Consider the following 25,688-nt stretch of genomic DNA (forward strand, 5'->3'; position numbering starts at 1 on the left):
CCCAAAATCAGTGACTATATTTATATATTACACATCAGAAAACACCACTTTTATGGTTTCTTTGTGAGTCAGTATTCTTCCGTGTGCCGTCTTCATTCCTTCAACACGTTTATCGAGGAAAGAGGAGTCGGCGGCGATTATCTGAGGAGCTCTTGATGCTTAAATGTGTGAAAACGTCGGTGAAAACGCTGCATTTCCTCTTTCACACTCTGCAAAATCTATTTTTTAAATGTCAAAAAATTGTCAAGCTTTGTTATGTGAATAAATCTGAAGTTGGTCCTTTAATGTCAAAATGAATCTCCTGCTTGGTCATTTTCCAAAAACACAAGAAAGACACACGAGAGGATTTAAAGAAAAAACAAACTTTATTCACCTCCGTACAATAAACATCTCCACCGTTTCCCCACCCACATGTCCGTATGTTTCATACATTACTTGGTTTTTGCCCCTAATATTAACAGCTTCATCTTTAATCTTATTCACTCCAAAAAAAAAGCTAAAAGGTTCTCATTAGAAAACAGTTCTGCTCAAAGCAAATCAAACAAAATATACACAAGATGATAAATTAAAAAGACACCTGGGCCGCTAAAATCTACCTGTTTTCTCTCCTGTATTCACATTTATGCGTTTCATCTTTATAACTTGGGTAAAAATATAAAATTGCACATGTAATAACTTAGATCTAATGTGAACTACAACTGAAATCTTGAGCGTACCGATGGAATAATCCCTGTTTTCGGTAAGATAATTGGCTAATTAGTGCATTTAAGTGATTGAATTTAAATAGAAAGGTGTGAAAGTTGCCAATTAGGAGAGTTAAATACTGATGATTTGAATTATTGAGTGATTTCAGCTTCTCAAGTGTTAAGATTTGCTGACTTTCTTTGCTTTCTTCGACATAAACTGAATTATTTTGGGTTTGGACTAAAAATGTTCTGAAATTTAAACAGAAAACCCCCCAGAAGAATCAAAAATCTTTGAAATTCGAGGGTTCTTTAAATAGAAAATCAAGAATAAAAGCCATTTTTAAAATAGACACTTTAGACATTTAGTACCCATGGAATCGTGTCTGAATAATAATTATTGATTAACTGATGCATGTAAGTGATTAAATTTACTCAGAAAAATGAAAGTTGCCAATTCAGAGTTACATTTTGTTAAATATTTCAAATTATTTACTGATTTCAGCTTCTCAAGTGTGAAGATTTGCTGTTTTTCTTTGCTTCTTTTGCTTTAAACTGAATTTAAATTGCTTGGACTCGCCTTTTCTGACATTTTACAGCCAATAATGCCAAAATAATTTAAATTTAAAGGATTTTAAAATGGAAACTCAGCACTGAAAGTCATACTCAAGTCTTTGTTAGACACTTTAGACCTCTAGTTATTAATTTAACACACACAAAAAAAGTAAATAATCCTTTTCTCCATGTTTGAGTATAAACTGTATCATTTTAGTGTTTAATTATTCCCGGTACACTTCAAACTCCAGCGAGAACAGTTTTAACCAGTTTAAATGATTTGGCTTTGATTTTTGATTCCCGTTTTTGGTCAGATTGCTTCGTTTTAATTCCTATTCTTCAGTAATAATGCTGGACAGCTGCATAGAGAAAACCTGTGAAGCGTTTTAGTGTGCATTTTATTAGTGATCAGGGTTTAGCTGGATTCTTACAGTCGGCTGGTCCCGAAAATCCCCCCCAGCGAAAAACAAGCTAAAACACACGTTTAAATAGAAGAAACTGGACAAAAATAAATTAAATGATCCTCCCACCAACAGCTGGATGATGTGACTGGAGGTGTTCAGTCTGCAACCCGGCTCCAAACTTTCACTCCGTTCTGTGTGTTTTTTTCCTTTTTTAAAACAAACAGAGGAAGTTTGGCAGTTTCTCAGGAGGAAATCAGCGTTGATCGGACAGAGCTTTGGTAAACATTCCTCGCTGAACAGATCGGAGAATCTCGTCGCGGCCTCGTAACAATCGTCCGATTCGTCAGACAAGCCGGCAGATTTAAAATTCTCCGCTGTAAGATGCGATATTGCTCTCAAAACCTCCCGTCGGGAGAGTTTTTCTCCCCTTAAAGTTGTGTGTAAATACAGTAAAAGACTGTCATCGAACTACATTCAGAACTTAATCATTTAACAGTGACTTGACGTCTAAGAGTCCTCAGGAAGAACCCGATAACAGTGCAGCTAAAGTCATTGGTTAAATCGAGAAAGGAAGCACTGCCTGTTGGTTTTTGGAAATGTGATCCTCTTTGTTCCTTCTTTCTTACAAGAGTAAAATAAAAACCACTCTCATTTTAGCACGTTTAGCCTGAATTTTACCTGTAAAGCTCATAGATTAACACGTATTTAGTTTGTTTAATCTGTAAACGAAAACAGAGACGCGCAGTTTGCAAGTTTAGACGTGGTTTAACCAACTACTTATGTGCTCAGAAGGATAATTATTTCCAACCACGCGTGCTCTCATCAACCGTGTTTACAGACATTTGTGTGAATTTTGAAAAAACAAAACGCAAATTTGGATGTGGATTCTCAAAGATTTGTGGAGATAATTTAGTTTATGCCACCTGAATCAACCCTTAAAAACTCTGAAACACTGACTTTAGGTGTGGTCACGTTATTTTATCATGGATGGACTTTTGCTTTCAGAAGTTTAAGGAGGAAATTCTTGCTCGCCAGCAGCTGATCTAAACATTGTGATAACAGACTTTAGTGTGTTTTTGTCTTCGTTTTTTACCAACTATCCACACATGCCACGTTTCCATATACAGTAATCATCAAGTGATTTTGAAGCAGCTTTTGAAATAATATTCTAAAAAGATGTAAAGAAAAATGCTAATTAAGCTCGTTTAAGATGAATAACTGCTTTAGTGTTGTCAAACAAACGGAGCAGGAGGAGCTGGAAACGGAACCAGTTGCTTGCTAACTCCAAATCCATGACAGAAACTTGCAGAGAATTTATTTTCAGTCATCAAAGTTGCATTATTCTTTCATGTCGGATGGATTTGGCCGTGTTTCCTAGAGATGTACAGAACGTAGAGCCATAGAAGTTGGCCGATTTCCTGATTTTACAAAGAAAACTAAGAATAAAAGTCAATTGTTTTCTATAGAGACACTTTAGACATCCAGTACCAAATGGAATAACGTGTGTTTTAATTATAATAATTGACTAATTGGTGCATTTAAGTGATTAAATTTAAATAGAAAGGTGTGAAAGTTGCCAATAAAGAGTGTTAGATAGTGATAGCTTGAATTATTCAGTGATTTCAGCTTCTTTAGGGCGCAGATTTGCCGGTTTTCTTTGCTTTATATCGATAGAAACTGAATTTGAGTAGCTTGGACTCGCATTTTTTGACATTTTACAGCCAAAAATAAACAGACAAATCAAAAATAATTAAAATTTTAAGGAAAATCAAGAACACTCAAGCACATAAAGATCAGAGAAGATGGAAGACACCAAGTTAGAAAATGTAAATAGCGGTTATTTACATTCCAGTGCAGCATCCATGTCATCATATGAGCTTTACAGGTAGATTTTAAACCGTTTTTTAGGACTTATTCCAGCTACTTTCCTCTGCTTTTTGTCTTTATACTGAGCCAACGTCATCTCTGTGCATCACATGCAAACATGAGAGCGGTATTTATCTCATCTACCTCATTTCCAACACTTGTTCCTTTAAATTCTCTCTCTCTCTTTTTACAATCTCTAATAAAACGTCACCCAGAACACCCTCTAAAATAAGCAGCACCCTCAGATCAAATGTACATCGCTACCCGTTAAAAATCTAATCTGCTCATGCTAAAGGCTACAAATGATCTTTTTGTTTTTTTGCATATCATTTCTCATAGCTTAAAAGTGTTTTTTTTCGTTTGTTTGTTTTGTTTTCCGCAGCAGGTCACGTAAGTGGTTATATATTAGTTATTTGTTCAGCTAAATACTCTCAATATATATTTATGTACAATACATTAATTCAAGTGTCGAGTGCGCAGACGACGCTCTACTCTCTGCGTTAGCATGCCTACAGTCGGTCGGCGTCGGCTAATATTGTGCGAGTTACTTTGATTTTAAACCCCTAAAAGCTGATGGTGGAGGTGGAGGATAAACATGGCTTCGGTTAGCTGCAGACAGGACTCGCGCTCATGCTACATGTTCAGTTAAGCTGTGAGGTTAAGTCTAGAAAACAGAGTGGAGCATCATCACGTCACCAAACCAGGAGACGGCTCTCCACAGTCAGTCTGCCGTAGCTCAGGTCCACGTGCCCAAACGCTCTGGGCCCAGTTTATGCTGGTAGAAGCGTCTTAAATGTGTCGTTTTTTTTCTCTTTTCAGCTAAAGTCAGTGCAATATTTGCCGTCCACGGTGAAGCTGCACATCCACCGTCCGCCTGCTGAGGAAGCCGTGTGCTTTAGAGTCACTTCTGTTCACTTGTCTTCAGTTTTTAGGATGGGGATCGTTGCAGCTTCACGTGTTCATTTTGTGGTGCTTGTTTTTTTGTTTTTTCTTCTTCTTTTTTCCCCCTCAGGTCCAAAGTGGTGATTTTGAAGCTGGTTGGAAGTTGAATAAGGATGAGGATGGATGCTCTGAAGGAGGCCTGGGATCACGCAGCGTACGGCCATGCTGCAGTGTGCGTCTGTGTGTGTGTGTGTGTGTGTGTACATGCTTACACAAACTTTCAAAACCACCTCTCACACTCTCCGGTCGCCGTCGTCCCGTGAAGCCGGCGGGGCCTCACTTGGCCTGGGCGGCGGCGGGAGGCAGCATCCCTCGGTCTCTCAGGTGGGAGTGCAGAGTGTGGAAGATGCTGAGCTGCTGCTCGGGCTGAAGCATCAGAAGCTGCTGCAGAACTTTGCTGGGGTTCGGTCCTCTGAAACACAAACGTTTACAACGGTTAATCCCTTCACGTGTGAATTTATTTACATTCAGATATTTTGTTTTATATGTATTTATGTTGTGTTTGTTTTTGGTGAATGAAATAAATGATAAATGAATGAATGAATGAATAAATAAACTTTTTCTGCTTGGCCCTAATGAGGATTAAGCGCTGTATAGAGGATGGATGGATGGACTGATGCTAAAATAAGTGGAGGTTGTTAATTTATCTATTACACATACAACATAGATACATAGATAATAATAGATATATCATAATTAGGTCCCACTCTGACCCGTCCTATGAGAAACCAGTGCTTGCAAAAGGTTCCGAGGCACGTATTGAATATGCACAACCCGGCATTGGGGGAAAGGATACGCTATCTGCAGTCTGAATGAAAGCGGTGTGATGCAAATTCACGACAATGGGCATCAAGGGGCTAAAAGTGTTGAAGTAAGATGTAACTTTTTGATTATTTTTTACTCTAAAAATACAAATTAACATTTAAAAACTGCACAACAGCTGGAAAACAGTGTTTTTTTCTCATGCAAATGGAAAGCGGCAGGGTGAGAGTTCGCCTTTACGAATCGATAACTTTCTGATATTCCAGTTTTTAGAAATTTGGAGCTAGTTCCAACTGAGAATGGAGCTTTATCATCCAGTTTCACTTTGGTTAAATCACTGATGACCAGAAAACAACCTCCATAACGTTGGTGCCGTCGAGCTGTTGGATGAAAAAGTGTGTGTAAAATTTTGTCATCACAGAAACCTACAAATATTAGGTTTTGCAACATAGCAACAAGGTGTATTTTAACTCAAACTGAGACCCTTTTCTCTACCAATCCAACCAGTTTTGGTGCTTAAATGTAACCAAACACTGACTGAAAATCCAAGTAAATACTGAATGAAAAATAGGGAGTGAATGCAAAACTAAAAGACTTAAACCACTGCTTTTTTTAAAGCAGAAAAATGTACCTTAATAATTTAAACGGAATGATATCAAAACCATGTCTTTTGAGGAATAGCTGGAATATGAAATGATATCGCAAGAAAACGACCTGACTGAGTCATTTTTGACCCGCTTCTGCGTCTAAAGGTTAAGGTAAAATATCTTTGAAATGCTGGTTTTCTGTTGAACTTAGCAGTAGAGTCAAGAATATTTCATTTATTTTATATTCAATACCAATCAAAAGTTTGGGGTCACTCAGACAATTTCATGTTTTCCATGAAATCTCCCACTTTTATTCATGTGCTAACATAACTGCACAAGGGTTTTCTAATCATCAATGAGCCTTTCAACACCATTAGCTAACACAATGTAGCATTAGAACACAGGAGTGAAGGTTGCTGGAAATGTTCCTCTGTACCCCTATGGAGATATTCCATTAAACAATTCCAGCTAGAATAGTCATTTACCACATTAACAATGTCTAGACTGGATTTATCATTCATTTAATGTTGTCTTCACTGAAAAAAATGCTTTTCTTTCAAAAATAAGGAAATTTCTAAGTGATCCCAAACTTTTGAACAGTAGCGTACTATAGCTAAAAATGTGTTGCTGTCATCATTATGCTGCAAAAATACCACGTTTGTCCACTTTTTTCTAAAAATGTTGCGCTTCTAAATTACTTTGAAGCTTTTCAAAAACAGAATTTGTGATATTCACTAATTTACAGCTCTCCATCTGAGCTTCTAATCTTCATTTCTCTCACCTGATGAAGCTGGCTATGTAGACGTGCGTGAACGTTGCCATCAGGTACTGACAGTCGAATCGGTCCATGATGCCGCCGTGACCCGGGATGGTGCTGGCAAAATCCTGAAGGAGAGAAGAAACCAGGATTTAATGACACCTGAGCTCAAATACCTAAAATGAACCTGCATTTAATCGCAGAATTATTGCATTTTTACTCCCCTCTTTAAAAAGCACAGACTGCCATTCATGATAGTTTCACTAAAATGTATAAAAGTGCATGTTTTTGTCTCCGTTTGGTATTTCATTGCTGCATTTTCCAAAGATAATGCTGCATAACGTCACTAGGTGGCGTTGCTACAAAGGCAAGTCAGCAAAGCTCAGACTTGACAAACATTAAGCGGCTGAGTCGTTTGAGAAATTGCTTTTGCCAGCAGAGAGAACGCGGTGATGAAGCCCGGCTGACAGCAGCGGTGCCGCTCGGTGGCCGTCGGTATTCGTTTTTTTATTACCTCGACAGCCTTCGGTGATAAAAATGTGCAGCCGTGTGAAGAACTAAACAAAACACCGCAGAGCTTCCCGTCACTTTAAATAACATCTGAGCTCCTCGCCGCAGATGAAGTGGTCAAACCGGTTTGTGCAATCATCTCCCCTGAACTAATCTGAGGGAGAGCTTGTGGGTTGAGCTCAGTGTTAAACCTCTAAACCCCAAAAGGCACGTTAAAGTTTAAAAATCGCAAAGGTTGGAGCATTTTCAGGAGGCAGAAACCATAAAAATAAGCAGCTCTGACGGGAAACTTAAACAAAAGTACGTTTACAATTGTATAATTTCATCAAAATCGCCCTTTTCTGTATGTCTTTTGTCAAATTTTGCACCAGATTCCTTGAAAATATAAAAAATTCTGCACAACTGAAAAAATTCTGTGAATATCCAGCAGAACTAGGATGAACTGCAGGCGGTGCAGGAGGTGCAAAAACAGAAGTTAAAACCAATTTTAATGTTATTAGAGCTGCTATTTTTCCAGTATTAGTAAAAAGTACTGGTGAAAAACGTTTCACACATTGATTCCAAGTTTTCAAAGATTTAATTTCTTATTTTTTTTAATGATTTATGGCATCATAAGTGTCATTTTCTCTACTTCTAGTCATGTTTGTAGTTTCCATAGAGGTGCAGGATTTGAAAAACGTGAGTAAAAATGTGACAGGGGCAGAAGAACTTAGACTGCAGAGGTTCTAATTACTAACGTGTGGCACTAAAATGGAAACAAAAAGGAACTAAACTCAATTAAATCTCATCTGTTTAAAACTAAAGTAGCAGAAGATGCTAAAAAGAAGGGAAACAAGACTGAAATCGTGTCCAGGTGAAGCAAAGCATAATGGATTAATCCTGTTGGACAAGAAGGAGAAACTGAGACGCTTCTCACTTTGATTTTAAAGGCTCGCTTGAAGCCGCTGGCGAAGAAACCTCCAAACGGCCCGATGAGAGACGCGAAGGACGAGAGGAAGATGCTGTGGATCTGGAACGGGTAGAGGTTCACCGTTTTCTGAAACAAGAAACAGAGAAGAAGAAATCATACGAATATTCTACAGCTTTTATCCAAAGCAATGTAAATCTCACAGTAGATACACAAGCATGAATGTAAGCAGGAGAAAACAACCTGGAGAAGAGCAATAAAGAAGTTCAAGTGTGATAATAGGACTAATAGGACATTAGGGATAATAGTCCTACGTAAAACCGGTGCTTTCAAAAGGTTCTGAGGTACGTATTGGGGGAAAGGATACGCTGTCTCGGCTGCAGTCTGAATGAAAGCGGTGTGATGCAAATTCACGACAATGGGCATCAAGGGGTTAAATCAAAGGGATTGGAAAAGGCCTTACCCATCTCAGTGTGTTTTGCACCACAGCAGGAAGAGTGTATTCCTGCATCACAAAGATTTCAGACGGCTCGCATTCGACCGTGAAGCCGTTGGTCTCGCTGTTGAACCCCACCGGACACACACAGTACTGGAACTGAGACAGGAGGTAGGCCAGCTGAGGGCGAAACCAAGCGCGACAAACACAGAAAGTTAGGAGTTCATAAAATACCACAAACTGCATTCAAGTAAGCTTAGAGTAACTGTAGCTGATCTCGGGAGCGGACAGGAAATGTGGAAACGCTGCAGAAATGTTTGTTATGAGTCTTGGCTGGCGTATTATTAAATTATAAAAATCTAATTTCTGTCATTAACATTCTTCAGAAGCTGCGTGACTGAATTCTTCTCATCTCCGCCGACAAAACCCAACCCCAGTTTAGATTTCCTCTGTTTAATTTAATTTTAATCGGCTACTAAAACGGCACACAGACACAAACTTCCCCGCCCTGGGAGCTTGGAAACTGGACGCAGAAAATGCAAACCATGTGAGCGAGTCGGAAAAAAATAATCAGATGAAGCGAACTCACAATGAAGCCAAAGACCACGGTGGAGAAGAAACCGCCGATGAAGCCCTCCCAGGTCTTCTTGGGTGAAAGCTGCAGAAACAGAAACATGAAGCTTTTACTAAGAATCACCACAAGCTGCTTTTGATTTTTCATTACAGTCTGAGTCACTGAATAGAGATAGGGTCACTCTCACTCTGTATTTAATAACTCAATCCTGATTTATCGACTTATTTAGAGGTGGAGTTGACGCAGTAGATTTTAAAACAGCACATGAATAATTCAATGCATACGTATTGGTAGCTGCAGAGTTATTTATCAGCAGATTTGTTTGATCTATTCGAGGCTGACCAGGGAACAGTTTGCTCTTGAAAGATGCCACTAAATGACAGCCAACGGGGAAATATCTCGAACCAAAACAACTCCTCCGTTTGTTTTTCTGACACCTTTCTGGCTCAGTCGTCGTCTATCAGCCAATCCTGGGGGACGTCCTGAGGTTTCCCAAGGACGGACGAGATGATAAATCCCTGCTGTGTGTTCGGGGTTTGCCCCAAGATCTAAGCTGTGTACGAATAGTCTGAAGAATTGGCTTTTCCTGAATGTTTTTGATGGAAAACGTCACAAAGGCAAGAAAAAGTGCTAAGAAAAATCTGACTAAGCTACGAAATCATGCAACAGCAGATTTTGTTGACGGTTACAATGTTTCTACGGCAAGAAATTGTGGACAGAATGATGACTTTTCCTTTAATACATCATCTTTTATTTCATGCTAAAATAGATATAAAAGACGGAAGCATCGAGGCACCTTTACATAGCATTTAGAGAATTCAACAAACTCTTATCATACGTATCAAATACACTACTGCGCAAAAGTTTGGGGTCATCCAGACAATTTCATGTTTTCCATGAAAACTCCCACTTTTATCCATGTGCTAAAATAACTGCACAAGGGTTTTCTAATCATCAATGAGCCTTTCAACAGCATTAGCTAACACAATGTAGCATTAGAACACAGGAGTGATGGTTGCTGGAAATGTTCCTCTGTACCCCTATGGAGATATTCCATTAAAAATCAGCTGTTTACAGCTAGAATAGTCATTTACCACATTAACAATGTCTACACTGGATTTATCATTCATTTAATGCTATCTTCATTGAAAGAAACTGCTTTTCTTTCTTCAAAAATAAGGACATTTCTAAGTGACTGCAAACTCTGGAACGGTAATGTCTGTATTTTTGGTTCGCGAACCTTCCCAAGCAAAGAAACACAAATAAATCACAACCTATGTCTCATTTAAACGTCTCAGATGCTGCATAATCTAAACAAAGGTCCAAGCTTAAAGCCGAGTACACGCATTTATCAAAGTAAATTAATTTCAGCCACCTGTTAATAAGTCTGTAGATCACATGTCAAGTCTGACACAACACCTACATCACAAACAATCCACATAAAATAAGAATAAAACCAACGATTTATCCAGGAAATCCTTGAATTTGTTGGGTTTTCATTAATACTCTATCTAAATTAGTGAGGTTAATATCTATAATTATTGTTTATATTAATAGGATTAAGTTCCACAATTTATAATACCGCTGGTTCTCACTTAGATTATTAGATTAATAAAGCTGTTGTCCACACATAATAACACTGTAGTCTCAGTCATAGCTTGTATTATAGCCAGACAGAGTAGTTTTTTATATAGATTTTTAGGTTGTTAATCCCCAATATGTAAATTACTGAGGTAAAATCACTTTATGAGTAACACTATATGATCTAAACCTCAATATTTAAACTTGTTAAGTCACTTTTCTAACCCCATTCAATCTTTTTCTTTTACTGGAAAGTGCACTGATGTAACAGCTGTTGTCTTAAAAGCTTAAAAAATACCAAATTGATTGTCTTATCTTGTGTTTTTTGAGATAGAAGTGAGGCAACTTCAAGGACCACTAGGGACCAGTACTGTTCAGAGGACTAAAGTCAACAAAAGTGTTAATCTGAAGGCGTCTTCCCAGTAATGGATGAAGTTCACAGAATCTTTTTGTGGAATGTGCAACAATGTTACTGGTCAAGAACTGAGCCCTCTCTTCGTTGGTGGGCATGTTTATGTTGTATGTTTGGGATCATTAATTGTCTAATTTGACATTCATTTCATTGTAAAGCATTTTAAAGTAAAGGTTAAAGTTATATTCAGGGCTGCAAAACCAAAATGTCTCTTAGGGAAGAGGTTCTTGTGTCTCCATGTGAAGTACAGCACAGTATTTAGCCTTAAATTTCAGTTCTGGTCAATCAAGCAATTTCTGATCACATTCCTTCATTTGAAAGGTGCTACTCTATTCCAAACTCTTTTGAAAACTCGCCACAGTTCATTTTACCTCCAAAACCTGCTGACTGTCAGTAAACACAACCAGAACTGACCAATGATGACAACAATGTCAGCCTTTTTTTTGTTTTTTTTATTTAAACTTTACCTTGATGAGTGGAGTCCTGCCAAAGAAGAACCCAAACAGATAGGCCATGATGTCGTTGCAGATCACAATGGAGATGGGAACAATGAACCTGCAAAACAGGAATTCCAGCTATGATGAGAGCTGGTGGGGAAGCTTACAGCATACACGACAATCACAGTCTAATTTTGGCTTTAAAATGAATTTACTGCAGGAAAAGTGACGGCTAGCTTGTTAAAAAATGTAAAAATAGAAAGATAATCACTGTTAATGTTATATTTTCAACAGCATAAGCTTTATTTATGTATGCGAGTTGGATTTCTACATGATTTGAGGCCTTTTCTGCTGCATAAACAACAACTAAAAGCCTTTACGAGGACAGTCAGCGCACACTAGCGATGGCAACATGTGCAACAGTAGTGAAAGACAACAGGGCAGGTTCCTCTGGTCTGTCCGTGTCCTGCTTACCAGATCATCCCTTCAAACAGGTTCTGAATGACAAGGTGGGACTGAGTTACCACAATCAACAGGGTCACATGGGTCCAAGCAAACTGGAATGGCAAACACAAACACAAACACCACAGTGTCACTGCACTGGAATGTAGCCGTGCCCGCTCACAAGTTGGCTCGTGTCAGAAATAGTGGATTCATACAAACAAACAGACGGACGGACGGACGGACGGAGAGACGAGGTGAACGACACCGACAGCCACACCGCAGAGGCAGGTGATGTGTGCATGTCAAAAAACACCAAAACAAAAACGTAGTAGAGTGAGAAGAGCAAGCAACGAGGGCGGAGTGTCATATGACTGATGAAATGATTAAAACAACTTAAAAAAAACTAACGCAGCATAATGGGAGTATTCAGGTCTGAGTGTAGCTGAGAAAAGTCCTGGAAACTGTCTTAAATAAAACCCAGATTTTGATGAATTTTAAACTTTCATTGTTATTAGCTTCAGGTCGGGCTGTAGATTGGAGAAATCCTGAAAATATTCTGAAATAATACTCAGATTTACTTCACTTTGAACTTCAGGTCTGAGTGTAGATGAGAAAAATCCTAAAAAAAATAAATAAAAAATCTAAATTTTGCTCCATTTGGAACTTTGGGCTTTTTAAATATCAGGTCTAAGTGTAGCTGAAAAAAAAACTCAAAATATTTTTAAATAAAATCCAGAATTTTCTCCACTTAGACATGAAATTCAAAAAGCCAAAAGTTCAGAGTGTAGCTGAAAAAAACATGCTGAAAATGTACTGAAATAATACTCATGTTTTGCTCCTTTTTGAACCAAACGTTTGAACTTCAGGTCTGAGTATTGATGAGAAAAATCAAAAAAATATTTTAAAAATAAAACCCAGAATTAGATTCCTTTACACCTGAAGATCAAAAGACCAAAAGCTCAGATTGCAGCAGAAAAAATCCAGAAAATAATCTAATTAAAACTCACATTTTGCTCAATTTTAAACTTTTAGGATCTGAGTTAAGCTCGGAGAAAAATCCTGAAAATATTATTTAAAAACCCGAGAATTTGCTCTATTTTTAAGATTTGGTCTTTCAAACATCCGGTCTGAGTGTAGCTGAAAAAAAATTACTCAAAATATTTTTAAATAAAACACAGATTTTGATCCACTTAGACCTGGAGTTCAAAAGACCAAAAGTTCAGAATGTAGTTGAATAAAAAAAATTGGAAAATATCCTTAAATATTTCCCAGAATTTGTTCCACTTTGAACTTTTGGTCTTTTGAGCTTTAGACCTGAGTGTAGCTGATAAAATTCCAGAAAATAATCTGAAATAAAACCCAGATTTTGACCTAATTTTGAACTTTTGGAGAAATAAAAATGCAGTTAAACAGTTGGGTGATAAGTTTAAGAAATACGGGTGGTGCAGCAGTTGGCATTTGTCGCCATACAACAGGAAGATTCTGCATCTTTTTCTGCAGTTTGCATGTCCTTACATGAGCTTTCTGTGGGTTTTCTAGCTTCATCCCACAGTCCAAACACATGCATGCTACAGTAGGATAATTAGCGCTGCTGAATTTGCCTGTAGGTGTGGGTGGGAGCGTGAACGGTCGTTTATTTCTTTGTGTTCTCCTGGTAAAAGGGACAAGCTTCATCCCTCTGCAACCCTCTACAGGATGAATTTTTCAAGCTAAAGAGTGGAATAATTTAGTTTGTCCTGATAAAATGTGGTGCATAAAGGCGCCCACACATGGCAGAAGAAGCAAAACCGATGCAACTTTATGAAATAAAACTGAAGCCGCTGCAGAAGTCCTTTGATCCAGGCTCAAATTCTGCATACTAATGTGGACAGCCGATCGTTTAACTGCGCTTTTGTGTTTCAAGAAAGCCGATAAAGTGAGAAAACGCCCGCAATGATTTCTGCGACGGCAACAGCAGCGTGAAAAGCAAGTTTCATCTCAGCAGAAAGAAGAAACAGGAAGCAGTGGAAGGAGATGGACAGCAGAGTTAGCGCAGTGCAGCACAGGAGAAGGTTACTGGGCTGATACACACCATATAAAACTGCAGGCGGTAATGTTTCTTCACTAAACTCAGCACAAACATGCAGAAACCTGTGAAAGAGCAGACGACATGCTGTCAGTTTTTACTCCAAGTGGAGATTAAACAACATATGAATCACATATGGCACATCATGAACCCTTTTACTGCACAAGGAGGTTCATGTAACACACCTGTGACAAAAAATCTAACAATTTTATCCTTTAACAGCTCAGATTTTATTCTTATATTAAGTGAGACGTTGTCGGCTGAAAGCTGGAGTGTCTGGTTTGTCCACGTGAACCAGGAAAGGCCCTGAGGGGACGACCAAACTGTCAGCAGAACGAGACGATGATGTCTAGTTCAGCATGTTTAAGGACTAACGATGCTGCTGTCATTTTAGAACAACGTGCTACAGTTCCTATTATAAACCAGACACATATAAGCAGGAATCTGGAAAATAAAAGATAAAATAGCCACTAAACGTCCAGTTATCTACAGGACAGCAAAAGGGTGTTTCCTGTCTCAGAATGAGCCGTTATACATGGCAGTACGCACCATATTTGACATAAAATTAAGCATTTTCCAGCTATTTTTGAAATTTTGTTGAGCAAAAATGTCTAATATGTTTGGTTAATTAAACTAGACAAAACCTTTAAAGCACTGATATGGGCCTGGTTCACATGAAACAAGTTGGTTACGCTGCAGCTAAGCACCTTTATTTTTTAAACATTTATATATATTTTTTTAAATTTCTATTTATTTTGTTTAGTGTGTATTTGCACAAAAAGAGATTATTCTTACAAAGAATCTGATTTTGGGAATAAATACGTAATTTAAATATGTAAATCCTGATTTTTGTTTTTCTTCAGTTGCAAAGAAATCGTGATAAATCATAAATTAAATTTCTTGCAATACATCGAATATCGCTGATATTAACGACATTGTACACCAAGAATCGTCACAACATCGTTACTTACATCGTCACACTCCACAAAAGGTAACTTAAAATTAAATGGAATTATTTAAAACTCGTTTTTTTTTAAGAATAGCTGGAATAAAAAATGATAAACAGCTTTTATTACAAAGATATTGCAAGAAAACAGTCATTTTGCCCCACTTATTTTATCTAGAGGTTAGGTAAAATATCTTTAAAATGGTCCTATTCTGATGAATTTAGCAGTAGAATCAAGAAAATGTAATTTTTTTCAATACACACTATTGTTCAAAAGTTTGGGGTCATCCAGACAATTTCATGTTTTCCATGAAAACTCACACTTTTATCCATGTGCTCACATAACTGCACAAGGGTTTTCTAATCATCAATGAGCCTTTCAACAGCATTAGCTAACACAATGTAGCATTAGAACACAGGAGTGATGGTTGCTGGAAATGTTCCTCTGTACCCCTATGGAGATATTCCATTAAACATTTTTACCTAGAACAGTCATTTACCACATTAACAATGTCTAGACTGGATTTCTGATTTAATTAATGGTATCTTCACTTAAAAAAAATGCTTTTCTTTCAAAAATACGCCATTTCTAAGTGACTCCAAACTCTGGAGTGGCAGTGTATAAAAACGCTGGTAATATCCACCACGGTAAAGGCTTTAGCAGCTTGTTAACCTTCACTTCTTTCACCACTTAATGTATGTAAATCATTGGTACGCTGATAACAGCCACAGCTCAACGTTTGTGCTTTTATGGCTGCTTTTCAGCGGACCAATAAACCTCCTATCAGTGAATGAAAGCTCTGAAGAAAAACCATCAAGAGGAGGCGAGTCCCCGTAAACTCATAAATGAGTTTATACTACGACTCTCCCTGAGGTCTGTGGGCTGTACTTCCTCCCCAGTAACTCCATGTGTAACCCAACTCTACTACGCTCTACGCAGCGTGTCTGCTTGAAATCTGATGCGGGCCTGGAGAGGAAAACGTGAGTGTAGGCGGAGAGGCCAAAGAGCGAGCGTGTTTTGTGATTACAGCAGTCGTATCGTCTTGGACTCACCTGCCAGGTACAAGGCGAAGGAGATGAAGCGGTGATAGCGGGCCAGGAACTGCAGGGGTTCCTCCCTCTGCACCAGAGCTCCGAAGTAGTCCGCCACGGTTTCACCGTAGAAGAAGTAGTTAACACAAATCAGGAAATACCTGAAAAACAAAGGATTAGTCTTGGTTTATTGTATTTCCTCGGTATGTTCGAGTGAAACTTGTGGCTGTGCTGCACCCAGGAGGTTCTGTTTTTGTGTTAATGTCTGAAAAACTGTTGAGTATGTGTTGAGTGGGTAATAAAAAACAAACACAAACACAGCAGCATTATCAGACTAAGAAAAATCTCCAAATATTCAGAAATAATACCCAGAAATTGCGAACTTTCTTTCTTTTGAGCTTCAGCTGTGAATGTAGCTGAGAAAAAGCGTGAACATTTCCCTACAGATACTGAGATTTTGCTCCATTTTAAACTTTTGAGGAAATAACAATACAGTTAAACAGGTGACAAATGGAATTTTTTTTCTTTCTAACCTCAGGTCTGAATGTAGTTGAGAAAAGTCCTAAAAATATTCTCAAATAAACACAGATTTTTAACTTTTGGTCTTTTAAACTTCAGATCTGAGTGAAGCTGAGAAAAATCCTAAAAATATTCTTACATAAAACCCAGATTTTTGTCCATTTTTAACCAAGTTTTTAAACTTAGGGGTCTGAGTTTAGCTGAGAAAAATCCTGAAAGTATTCATAAAAATAAACAAGATTTTGCTCTGTTTTTAACATATTTTTTGAGCTTCAGGTCTGAATGTAGCTGAGAAAAATCCTAAAAATATTCCTAAAAATACCAAGATTTTGCTGAAAAAAATCCTAAAAATATTCTCAAACAAAATCAAGATTTTTGTCCATCTTAAACCAATTTTTTGAACTTTCGGTCTGAGCTTAGTTTAAAAAAAAAAAAAGAAAAGAAAATATTCCTAAAAACACCCAGATTTTGCTCCGTTCTTAATTTCAGTTTTTTGAGCTTGAGGTCTAAAACTAAGATTTTTCTCTATTCTAACTAACTTTTTGAACTTCAGGTCCAAATGTAGCCGAGAACAATCTTCAAAATATTCTTAAATACTACCCAGATCTTGCTCTGTTTGTAACTTTTTGTTTTTTCGAGCTTCAGGTCTGAACAGCTGATAAAAATCCCAAAAATATTCTAAAACGAAACCAAGATTTGGTTCTGTTTTGAACCAACTTTTTGAGCTTCAGATTTGATGTGCAGTTGAGAAGAATCCTGAAAATATTATAAAATAAAACCCCGATTTTGCTGCTTTTTTAAAGACTTTTTGTCTTTTAAACTTCAGGTCCGAGTGTAGTTGAGAAAAATTCTGAAAATGTTCTTAAATAATCCTCAGACATGGCTCCTGTGTAACTATTTTTTAAACTTCAGATCTGATGTGCTGTTGAGAAAATCCTGAAAATCTTCTCAAATAAAATCCATATTTTTAACTTTTGGTCTTTTGAGCTTCAGGAAAAATCCTGAAAATGCTCTTAAACAATATCCAAATATTGTTCTATTGTGAACCAACTTTTTGAACTTCAGGTATGAATGTAGCTGAAAAAAAATCCTAAAAAATTTCTCAAATAAAATCCTGATTTTTATCTATTATTAACCAATTTTTCCAAATTCAGGTTTGAGTATAACGGAGGGAAATAGCTGATAAAAATCCTAAAAATATCCCTAAAAATACCCAGATTTTGTACCTTTTGTCTTTTGCGCTTCAGGTCTAAGTATTGCTCAGAAAAATCCTGAAAATATTCAGAAATAATACTAAGATTTGGCTCCATTTTGAACTTGAGTACCGATTGTAGCTCAGAAAAACATTAAAGCATTCTTGAATAACACCTAGATTTTGTACGTTTGAATGCTGTGTGGGTCACTGGGTTTACAGGCGTCCCGGTGCTTCTTGTCCACTGCACATTGATCTGCAGCGCTCTGTTTGTAAAGGGCGGCTATGAGGGACGGCCTGGTCCTTCATTTACTTCCAGCATGGCAGTGATCTTTGCTCCGGGCTGCACCGAGGCCCGTCTGTGGGTGTGTATGCAAAGTGCTAACAAAAAGACTGGAGCACGAATCGCAGCAAACGCGGGTGTTGCATGTGCAGAGAAACTGCCTGCAGCCGAAGCAGGGAGTCAGCGTTTTACCCGAGGAAGTTAAATGAAGTGTGGCTGCCAGAATAAGCGAATAAGTGCCGCCCTTAAATAGGAAATACAGCTTGTCCTGACTTATTTAATCTCCTTACATACCATAGTGCTATAAAGATTGAATAAGGGCCGAACACTAGAACAACCTGGAGGCTCTCTGACTGCAGCACACAAATGAAAATGTTCAACACTAGTGCGGAGAGCTGCACAAACAAATATTAAGGAGAATTCTGGCTTTCTACAATAAAATGAACATGACTGATCTTGATATTGCCATGTTGGTTTCAACTTGGGTAAATTTGATATTAAAATGTTTCAATTCAGTCTTTTTTTAAATCATTTTTGGTCACACATCTGTCCGAGCTGCTGCAGTAACTGGGTGGACACTTGAAGCTTCTCCATGCACAGCCGCCTAGCTAGCATCTACTGTAGCATTTTGGCTTCCTACAGTCAAAAGCTGGCCTTATCTTATTTAATTATGCAATAAAAATAAATGAGTAATCGTGACTACTATAATTTTAATTGTACAGCCCTGCCAGTGCTCATGAAATATTGACACAACGCCTGAATTGCTGCTCAGGTACCAACATTTCTCAGTGAGTTACTTTGAGAAATTTAAACATGTTTCTGCATAAAACACCTTTTCTGATTAGAAAAACAAAGACTTAACATCTCAAATGTCAAATGTGTGAAAAGAGGCAGTCGTACATGAACTTTGTCCACATAAAGTTTTGCAAATCCGGCATAAATTCTGACTAATATCTGGAACTATCGGAGCAGACAAGATCACTAACACTGACGTAACTTACAGAGAATCTGATCTGACTTCCACCTCATGTCAAACAAAGCTTTGCTATACTCCAGAACTGACTCTAAAAGTCACTGAAACATCCTTACTTCCTTTGACATTTTACAGAATATGCAGACACTTGCTGTCTGCCGTCTCAGATTTTCCACCCGCTAGAATATCTTTGACCAGAAGCATTCATGTGAACACTGGCCTGATTCTTCCCCAAATTGCCACTGAACCCAAAAGTCGTGTATCATCTTGTTTACGTGCCTCAGAGCAACACAGCAGTCACAGAACTGTCTTGTGTGAATCACTATAAAGGAAGAAACAGCTAAAACCCACTGCTGCATTAAAACCAGGCATAAACAAAAGCTGAAAATCTACAATTTGGCTTTTTAAAAAAGACAAACGTCTCTCCGTTCGACATCTACAACATCTGCCGTTTACTGTGAAATCCAGTCTTCTCACCAACTTAGCGTCCTGAACCACGGCAGGTCGTAGGAATGGTAAACTCTGTAGCCGATGGTGATGATTTCCTGGAAGCACTTAATCTGCACGGTCATGACCTACATCAGATGACGGGAGCAGAAACACGACAAGAAGGCAGAGCCGTGAGAAACTAACTCAGAACTTCAATCTGTGTCTTTTAAGGCATCAATAGCTATAAATAATAGACATTAAAATAGTTAAAAAGTGCCATAAGAGGGTGTCAATCGTTGAGCTTACCACTAATATTAGAGTGACAGGTCCCATATAGATGATGAGGAAGAAGCCAGAAATCATGGCTAAAGACAAAACTCCTCGTATCCAGTAGTTCTTCCATCTGTGGAGAACGGAAACATCAAATTATTGATACATTATTATCTTCAAACTTCAACATTTATTGTTTGCGTCTTTCAAGCTTTCATTAAAACAAAGTTAACAGCAGACAGTGAAAAACACGACAGAAAAAAATATGAAATCATGTCTGATGAGCTCATTTATATCAGCTGACTGGAAAAAAAACCTTCAGGCTGTAGTTGAAGAAATTATCAAGGATCGTCAGGGAAAAGGGAAAAACTAATTATTTTGTTTACAATTGATATGATTTCCCTATTTTTACCAATGTAGAAAAAAAAAAAACATTATTCCACAGATACTTGGGTATTAAGAATTAAGAAATTCTTTTTAAAATGGGAGATCATTTTTATTTTTTTAAAAAGATTTTTCCCTTTAAAAAAATAAAAAAATTACAGATAATTTTAGGTAAAAATCACAAAAAAATATAACTTAACATGCTGAATGTAAAAAAATAAATAAATACAAATAGTAGTGGATTCTGTTGGGTTTAACAGTTGAATTACTTCATTTTTATTATATTTAAATCAGCAAAAATAATATTTTACAGAGTTTTATATGCGTGTGTGTAAAGAATTGAAAAATTCTAAATATCTTTCAACAGTTCTACAGATTTTGTTAAATTTCAAATAATATTGACTAAGCTCAGAAAAAAAGTCTAAATTTACTTGTTCACTGCAAAAAAAAAAAAAAACACTTTTTGAACGTTCAACCCGTTATTTAAAACAAACAAACAAAACCAAACCCCAGTAGATTAAGAATTGAAAAAAGGTTAAATCATTTTTTAACACAAATTATTCTTTTAAAACATTCAACAGTAAATTGTACAATTTTTAATGTATTTAAATCAGCAAAAGAAATGTTTTGCAGATGTTTGCTGTTGCTATAATAAGCACCATGTGTGTTGTGGCTGCTCTCGCTCAGGTGTTCCCTCGTTGCTGCAGGTAACTGAGCAGCGTCTCCGCCTCGTCATCTCCTCTGGGACTATAAAGGCTGAGAGACGAGGCCGTTTGGGCAGCGATCAGACTGTCTGCTGAGACTCCAGCTTCTTCTACTCATGTCTTATGGAGGGTTTTACACTTTTTACATTCCATATTTTTGCAGTGAACTGTGAAGCTGTCTGGTCAGAGTTCACATCAAGATGTAAATGGTGTTAAAACTCAACATTATGTTATTAAAAAAGTCCTGTTGCTGTTTTCTGTTTACATCTGGATGACTGAAAACTAAATAATGTCTTCATGAAATATCTTTACAAATAGTAGTTTATTCCTTTACGTTTAATGGCAAAGTTTTAAATTTCAAATAATACTGGATAAGCTCAGAAAAAAAGTAGAAATGTGCAAAAACATATCACTTCTGTAATGTTCAACAGTAAATTACAGAATTTTTGCTGCAATTAAATCATTAAAAACTAGATAATTTTACAGATATTTGCTGTTATTTGAAAAAAAAAAACCCTGTGGATTAAGAATTGAAAAATATTAAATAATTTTTTAATAGTTCTTTTACAGATTGTGTTGAATTAAAAATAAAATTGAGAAAGCTCAGGAAAACTGTATAAACTTATACTCCAACTACAAAAAAAAAAATCACTCTTTCAAAAATATTCAACAGTAAGTTACACAATTTTTACTGTATTTAAATCAGCAAAAAATGTTTAAAAACATTTACATATATATGTTGTAACATGCATATATAATATATTTGGAACTGAAAATTTGTAGATATTTTTTAAAATTGTTTCTCCTGTTGTGGCTGGTTTGTAGCAAACCTGTTTTTCTTCTGATTGTTTCCATTTTTTTTTGCTGCCAGTGTAACATTTTTCCAGTAAATAGACTGCACTTTTTTAGTTCCTTCTAGTTGTTTTCCTCCAGGTAACGTGATTGCTGCTCTAGTCTTTCCCTATTCTTAAGGGGAATGAAGCGGAGGTTTTCAGTGAATGTTGCTGGCTAATGAAGCGTATTACTGATGTAAATAAGTACGATCTGCTCACTCGCACTTCGTCTATATTTATCTCTGCCAATATGAGCCGCTTCCACTGCACTGACTTCATTTTCTCACACTGTCAACATCATTTCACTCCCAATTTTAGCATCACTCCTCTCGTTAAGTGGCGTCTCAGTCAGTCTCTGCTCCATCTAGAAGGCAATCTATTCATTTCCTCCCTTCCATCAAAACACTTTGCTATTGCATTTTTATGTTTTCACAAAAACCTTTTGTTCTCTGCCTCCTCGTGATCGATCCGTATTGAATTTGCACCCAGTAGAACCATAAGATTTAGGAGTAATTCATTTGAAATTTAGTACAATCAATAAGCAAAATGCAAAGATTAGGATTTACGAGGTGTGGCTTTTAAATAATTTTTAAAATTTGTGTAATTTTTTGTCTCGTCTTTGTCTTCTCGTCTCATTTTTGTAATAGTTTGTCTAGCTTTTGTCTTTTTTAGTCTGATTTTTGTCGTTTTGATCATAAAATGAAATGCGTTCAGTTCAGTTCCAGATACCTGTGACTAAATGTGTTCCTTTATAGACACTCTGTGATCTGTAAGCTGTAATGTGTAAATGATAAACTGAGGCAGAATGTTACTGAAATTGAATGTATCTTTCTTAATAAATTTCAGACTGTTCATAATATTTTCCATAAAGATAATTCCTTAAATGTGAATATTTTCAGAATGTACTTTTTGCACTAAAACAAAGGAAACATGTGGAGTTGTGGTTATTTAAAGGTTATTATGCTGTGATTTTACTGGTCATTTGAGATCAAATTGGGCAGAATGTGGCCCCTTAACTAAAATGACTGACACCTCTGATCCATTTCTTTCCTCCTCTCTCTGTTCATCCACAGGTCTCTCTGCAGCAACGATGGCTATATCGGCGAGCCTGCAGGGATTAGTGCTTCCCTCCTGGTGAGCCTTTAAGCCCTGTGACCTGACCGTCACTCTCCGGTCACACCCTCCACCTCTCGTCTGTATATAAACAGAGCCTCGCTCCGACCGCCAAGTGTGACAGGCATGGCGAGAAGTGTGCATGGGTCAACTCCAGCCTTTGATGCATTGTGTTTTATTTGAAAGTTCTGGCTCTTTTACTGCAATCTTTGCCCTTCTAACCAAGTCAAGATCATCAGAACGCAATCAGTACCTTAAAAAAACTGCAAAACATGAAGAACACCATAAAAATCACATTTTTCTTTTACCACATCCATTCCAGACTACACTGCATCAGCGACAGTGAAAGCATTGCTGCATGCTGCTTCATAAATAACAAAGCAGTGCATGTTTTTAAGGTTATCCTAGCAGACAGCGTTGCATCCACCAGAGCAGAAACAACAACAGCTTGTCAGGACGACTTGTGCAGAAGCTAACATGCAGGTGAGCAGGGAACCATCTCTGTGTGATACTTCAGTGATTATTTTAAAGAAAGAAAATAGATTTATTCCTCTCACAAGCCTCACTGCTCAGTATTTGCACCACTATAACTGATTATTATGTCACTGTTGTGCTTGTTTAAGGCAGAGGTGTCAAACTCATCTGAGTTAAGGGGCCACATTCAGCGCAATTTGATCTCAAATGACCAGTAAAATCACAGCATAAATAACAACTCCACATGTTTCCTTTGTTTTCGTGTAAAAAAAAGTACATTCTGAAAATGTTCACATTTCAGGAATTATCTTTATGGAAAATATTATGAGCAATCTGAAGTTTCTGAAGAAAAATAAATTCAATTTCAGCAACATTAAGCCTCAGTTTATCATTTACACATTACAACTTACAGATCACAGAGTGTCTACAAAGTAACAAAACATCAGGTATCTGGAACTGAATGATATAGTATTTTACTGTATGATTAAAATGACAACAAAAATAAGACAAAATATGATAAAAACAAGATGCAAAATGACAAAGAGAGACACAAAAGGACAAAAACATGACACAAAAGACAAACGCCAGAAATAAAAACAACAACAACAAAAAAAAACAAAACAAGACAAAATATCACAAAAATGACAAAAGAACAATGAATGAGCAATCCAGTATTTTACTTTATGATCAAAACAACTTGTCATGGTCTAGAAATTATTTTAAATTCATAGTTTTACAAATTTACTATTTCCAGTTAATGTCTTCTCTGTAATTTTTACACTTTGCAAATATGTCCTGTGGGCCGGACCGGACCCTCTGGAGGGCCGATTTTGGACCACGGGCCTCATGTTTGACCCCCCCCCCCCCCGATTTAAGGAGACAAATAAGGAATACGTTCCCTAAAACATTTATAACACATTAGATTAGAAATTCAACAAAGATGTCTTTTTGTGTTTTCTGAATGTGCGGAAAGTTTGAGCAGAAGAGTTGCTCAATTCAAAGGAACTAATTAATCATTAACTGGAAAAGACGCCAAACGCACACGTGAGGAGTTACATGCACAAACAAAAGACACATAAGAAGACAGGAGAGTAAATCATGCCTGTATGTGTGTTCATTCGGAAGGCATAATATCAAATCAGACAAGCCGATCTACAGGAGAATAAATATTTTAAAGCTGTTCAGAATTGCTGAGAGCCGCAATTATATTTATTGCTCCCAATAGACCTCATGTAGATCATATTTCACTCTGGTGCAACATCTATTATGTCTATTATGAATGTTTTGTATATTTAAAAGCTTAAATTTTAACTATACATCTTAAAAATCTGTGTAAAATCTTTGTATTCATAGGAAAACCCTGTGCAATATTGTTATTTTCCACATTCAAAGAAATCAGAGAAATACCAACAGCACTTTCATACATTTCTTGCTTATATATTTATTTATCTACTGTTTTCCCAACATTTTTGCATCTCCTTTCCTGCTGTAACATTAAAATTGTCCCTGCTGTGGCATCAACAAAGTCTAAACTTGCTACCTGGTGCTTGATTTTGTTGCTTTCCTTGACATATATAGACAATTTACAGATAAACTGATGCAGAAATCGAACAAACTGACACATAAAAAATTCACCAACATGCAGGAATATAGAAGTTTGATGCTGAAAACTAAAATTAAATCTACACATATGCGTATCAATCTTATAAAACTTTATTTGTAAATAATGTCATAACATTTTGGGCCAAAAGCTAGCATGCCTTGCTAACTCTGAAGTGTCAGTTACATTTAGGGAACACAATTTAAAATACTGTTTTTTTGGTGAAATGCTCAGAAATTCAACCTGCATGCCGATTTAAATTTCCTGAACTCTTTCAGCCCCTCAGAAAGCTCTCTGGTCAGCTGTAAATTTACTATCAGGTCTGTTTTTACCTTGGTTGCATTAATAGGAGCACGTTCAACCATCTCCCCAGGTTACAACCTATTTCTGGTCCAATTAACCTACATGCAGACCAGAAAGATGATCAATCACTCTGCTAGGGTCACTTCATGACGGATGGAGGGAAAACTGCTCACTGCAGCGATATTACAGCTGATGAGCATCTGAACAAGACCTCGGGCTGCTCTGGTTCAGATTATGGAATCTATAAGTCACCTGAGCTGCACGGTTTGGACGTCATTTTGGAAAATGAAGAAGCTGAGCGCTGTGAATGTAAAATCTGCATTTAAACTCGGCTTGGGCGGTATCCAAATTTTGATACCGTCAAACTTCCTTCACATTTTACCGGGGTATACGGTATTACCGTGACTATTACTGTTACTGGCTTGTGCCTTCACGTTTGGAAATTGAATACTGGCAGCAGTGAGTGGGTGGTTGATTCGGAGATGCGTCCTTAAGTTAGAGGTGTTTCCATCTCTCGCGATCACCTTTTGATTGCAGAATTTACAAATTGCTTCATCAGTATTTACCGGCTCTTCTTTCTCGTTTACCTGGAACCCGAAATACTCCCAAACTGCAGAAGTTATGTTCTTTTTTGACACCAAGTCACTCCGTGCGGGATCTGCCATCCTCCCCTCCCTCTCTCTCCTCCGCGCTGTCACGACATCACGTTCA

At 37.2% G+C, this 25,688-nt stretch overlaps 1 protein-coding gene across 1 annotated transcript in view; it reads right to left on the minus strand.

Moving 5' to 3' along the window:
* Window positions 1-346: 346 nt before the first annotated feature.
* The window catches only part of cds1 (CDP-diacylglycerol synthase (phosphatidate cytidylyltransferase) 1), a 45,236-nt gene continuing 19,894 nt past the window's right edge, over window positions 347-25,688 (minus strand). Inside the window, exons 3-13 of the mRNA XM_022217360.2 lie at window positions 19,603-19,699; window positions 19,345-19,442; window positions 15,922-16,061; window positions 13,929-13,987; window positions 11,888-11,970; window positions 11,444-11,531; window positions 8,999-9,067; window positions 8,437-8,589; window positions 7,983-8,102; window positions 6,581-6,684; window positions 347-4,862 (exon numbers count right to left, since the gene is read on the minus strand). Coding sequence (XP_022073052.1) covers window positions 4,727-4,862; window positions 6,581-6,684; window positions 7,983-8,102; window positions 8,437-8,589; window positions 8,999-9,067; window positions 11,444-11,531; window positions 11,888-11,970; window positions 13,929-13,987; window positions 15,922-16,061; window positions 19,345-19,442; window positions 19,603-19,699 — 1,147 coding nt within the window. The 3' untranslated portion in view covers window positions 347-4,726. The remainder of the gene's footprint in view (window positions 4,863-6,580; window positions 6,685-7,982; window positions 8,103-8,436; window positions 8,590-8,998; window positions 9,068-11,443; window positions 11,532-11,887; window positions 11,971-13,928; window positions 13,988-15,921; window positions 16,062-19,344; window positions 19,443-19,602; window positions 19,700-25,688) is intronic.

Source organism: Acanthochromis polyacanthus, chromosome 7 (assembly GCF_021347895.1).
Source record: "Acanthochromis polyacanthus isolate Apoly-LR-REF ecotype Palm Island chromosome 7, KAUST_Apoly_ChrSc, whole genome shotgun sequence".
NCBI classification, from domain to species: domain Eukaryota; kingdom Metazoa; phylum Chordata; class Actinopteri; family Pomacentridae; genus Acanthochromis; species Acanthochromis polyacanthus.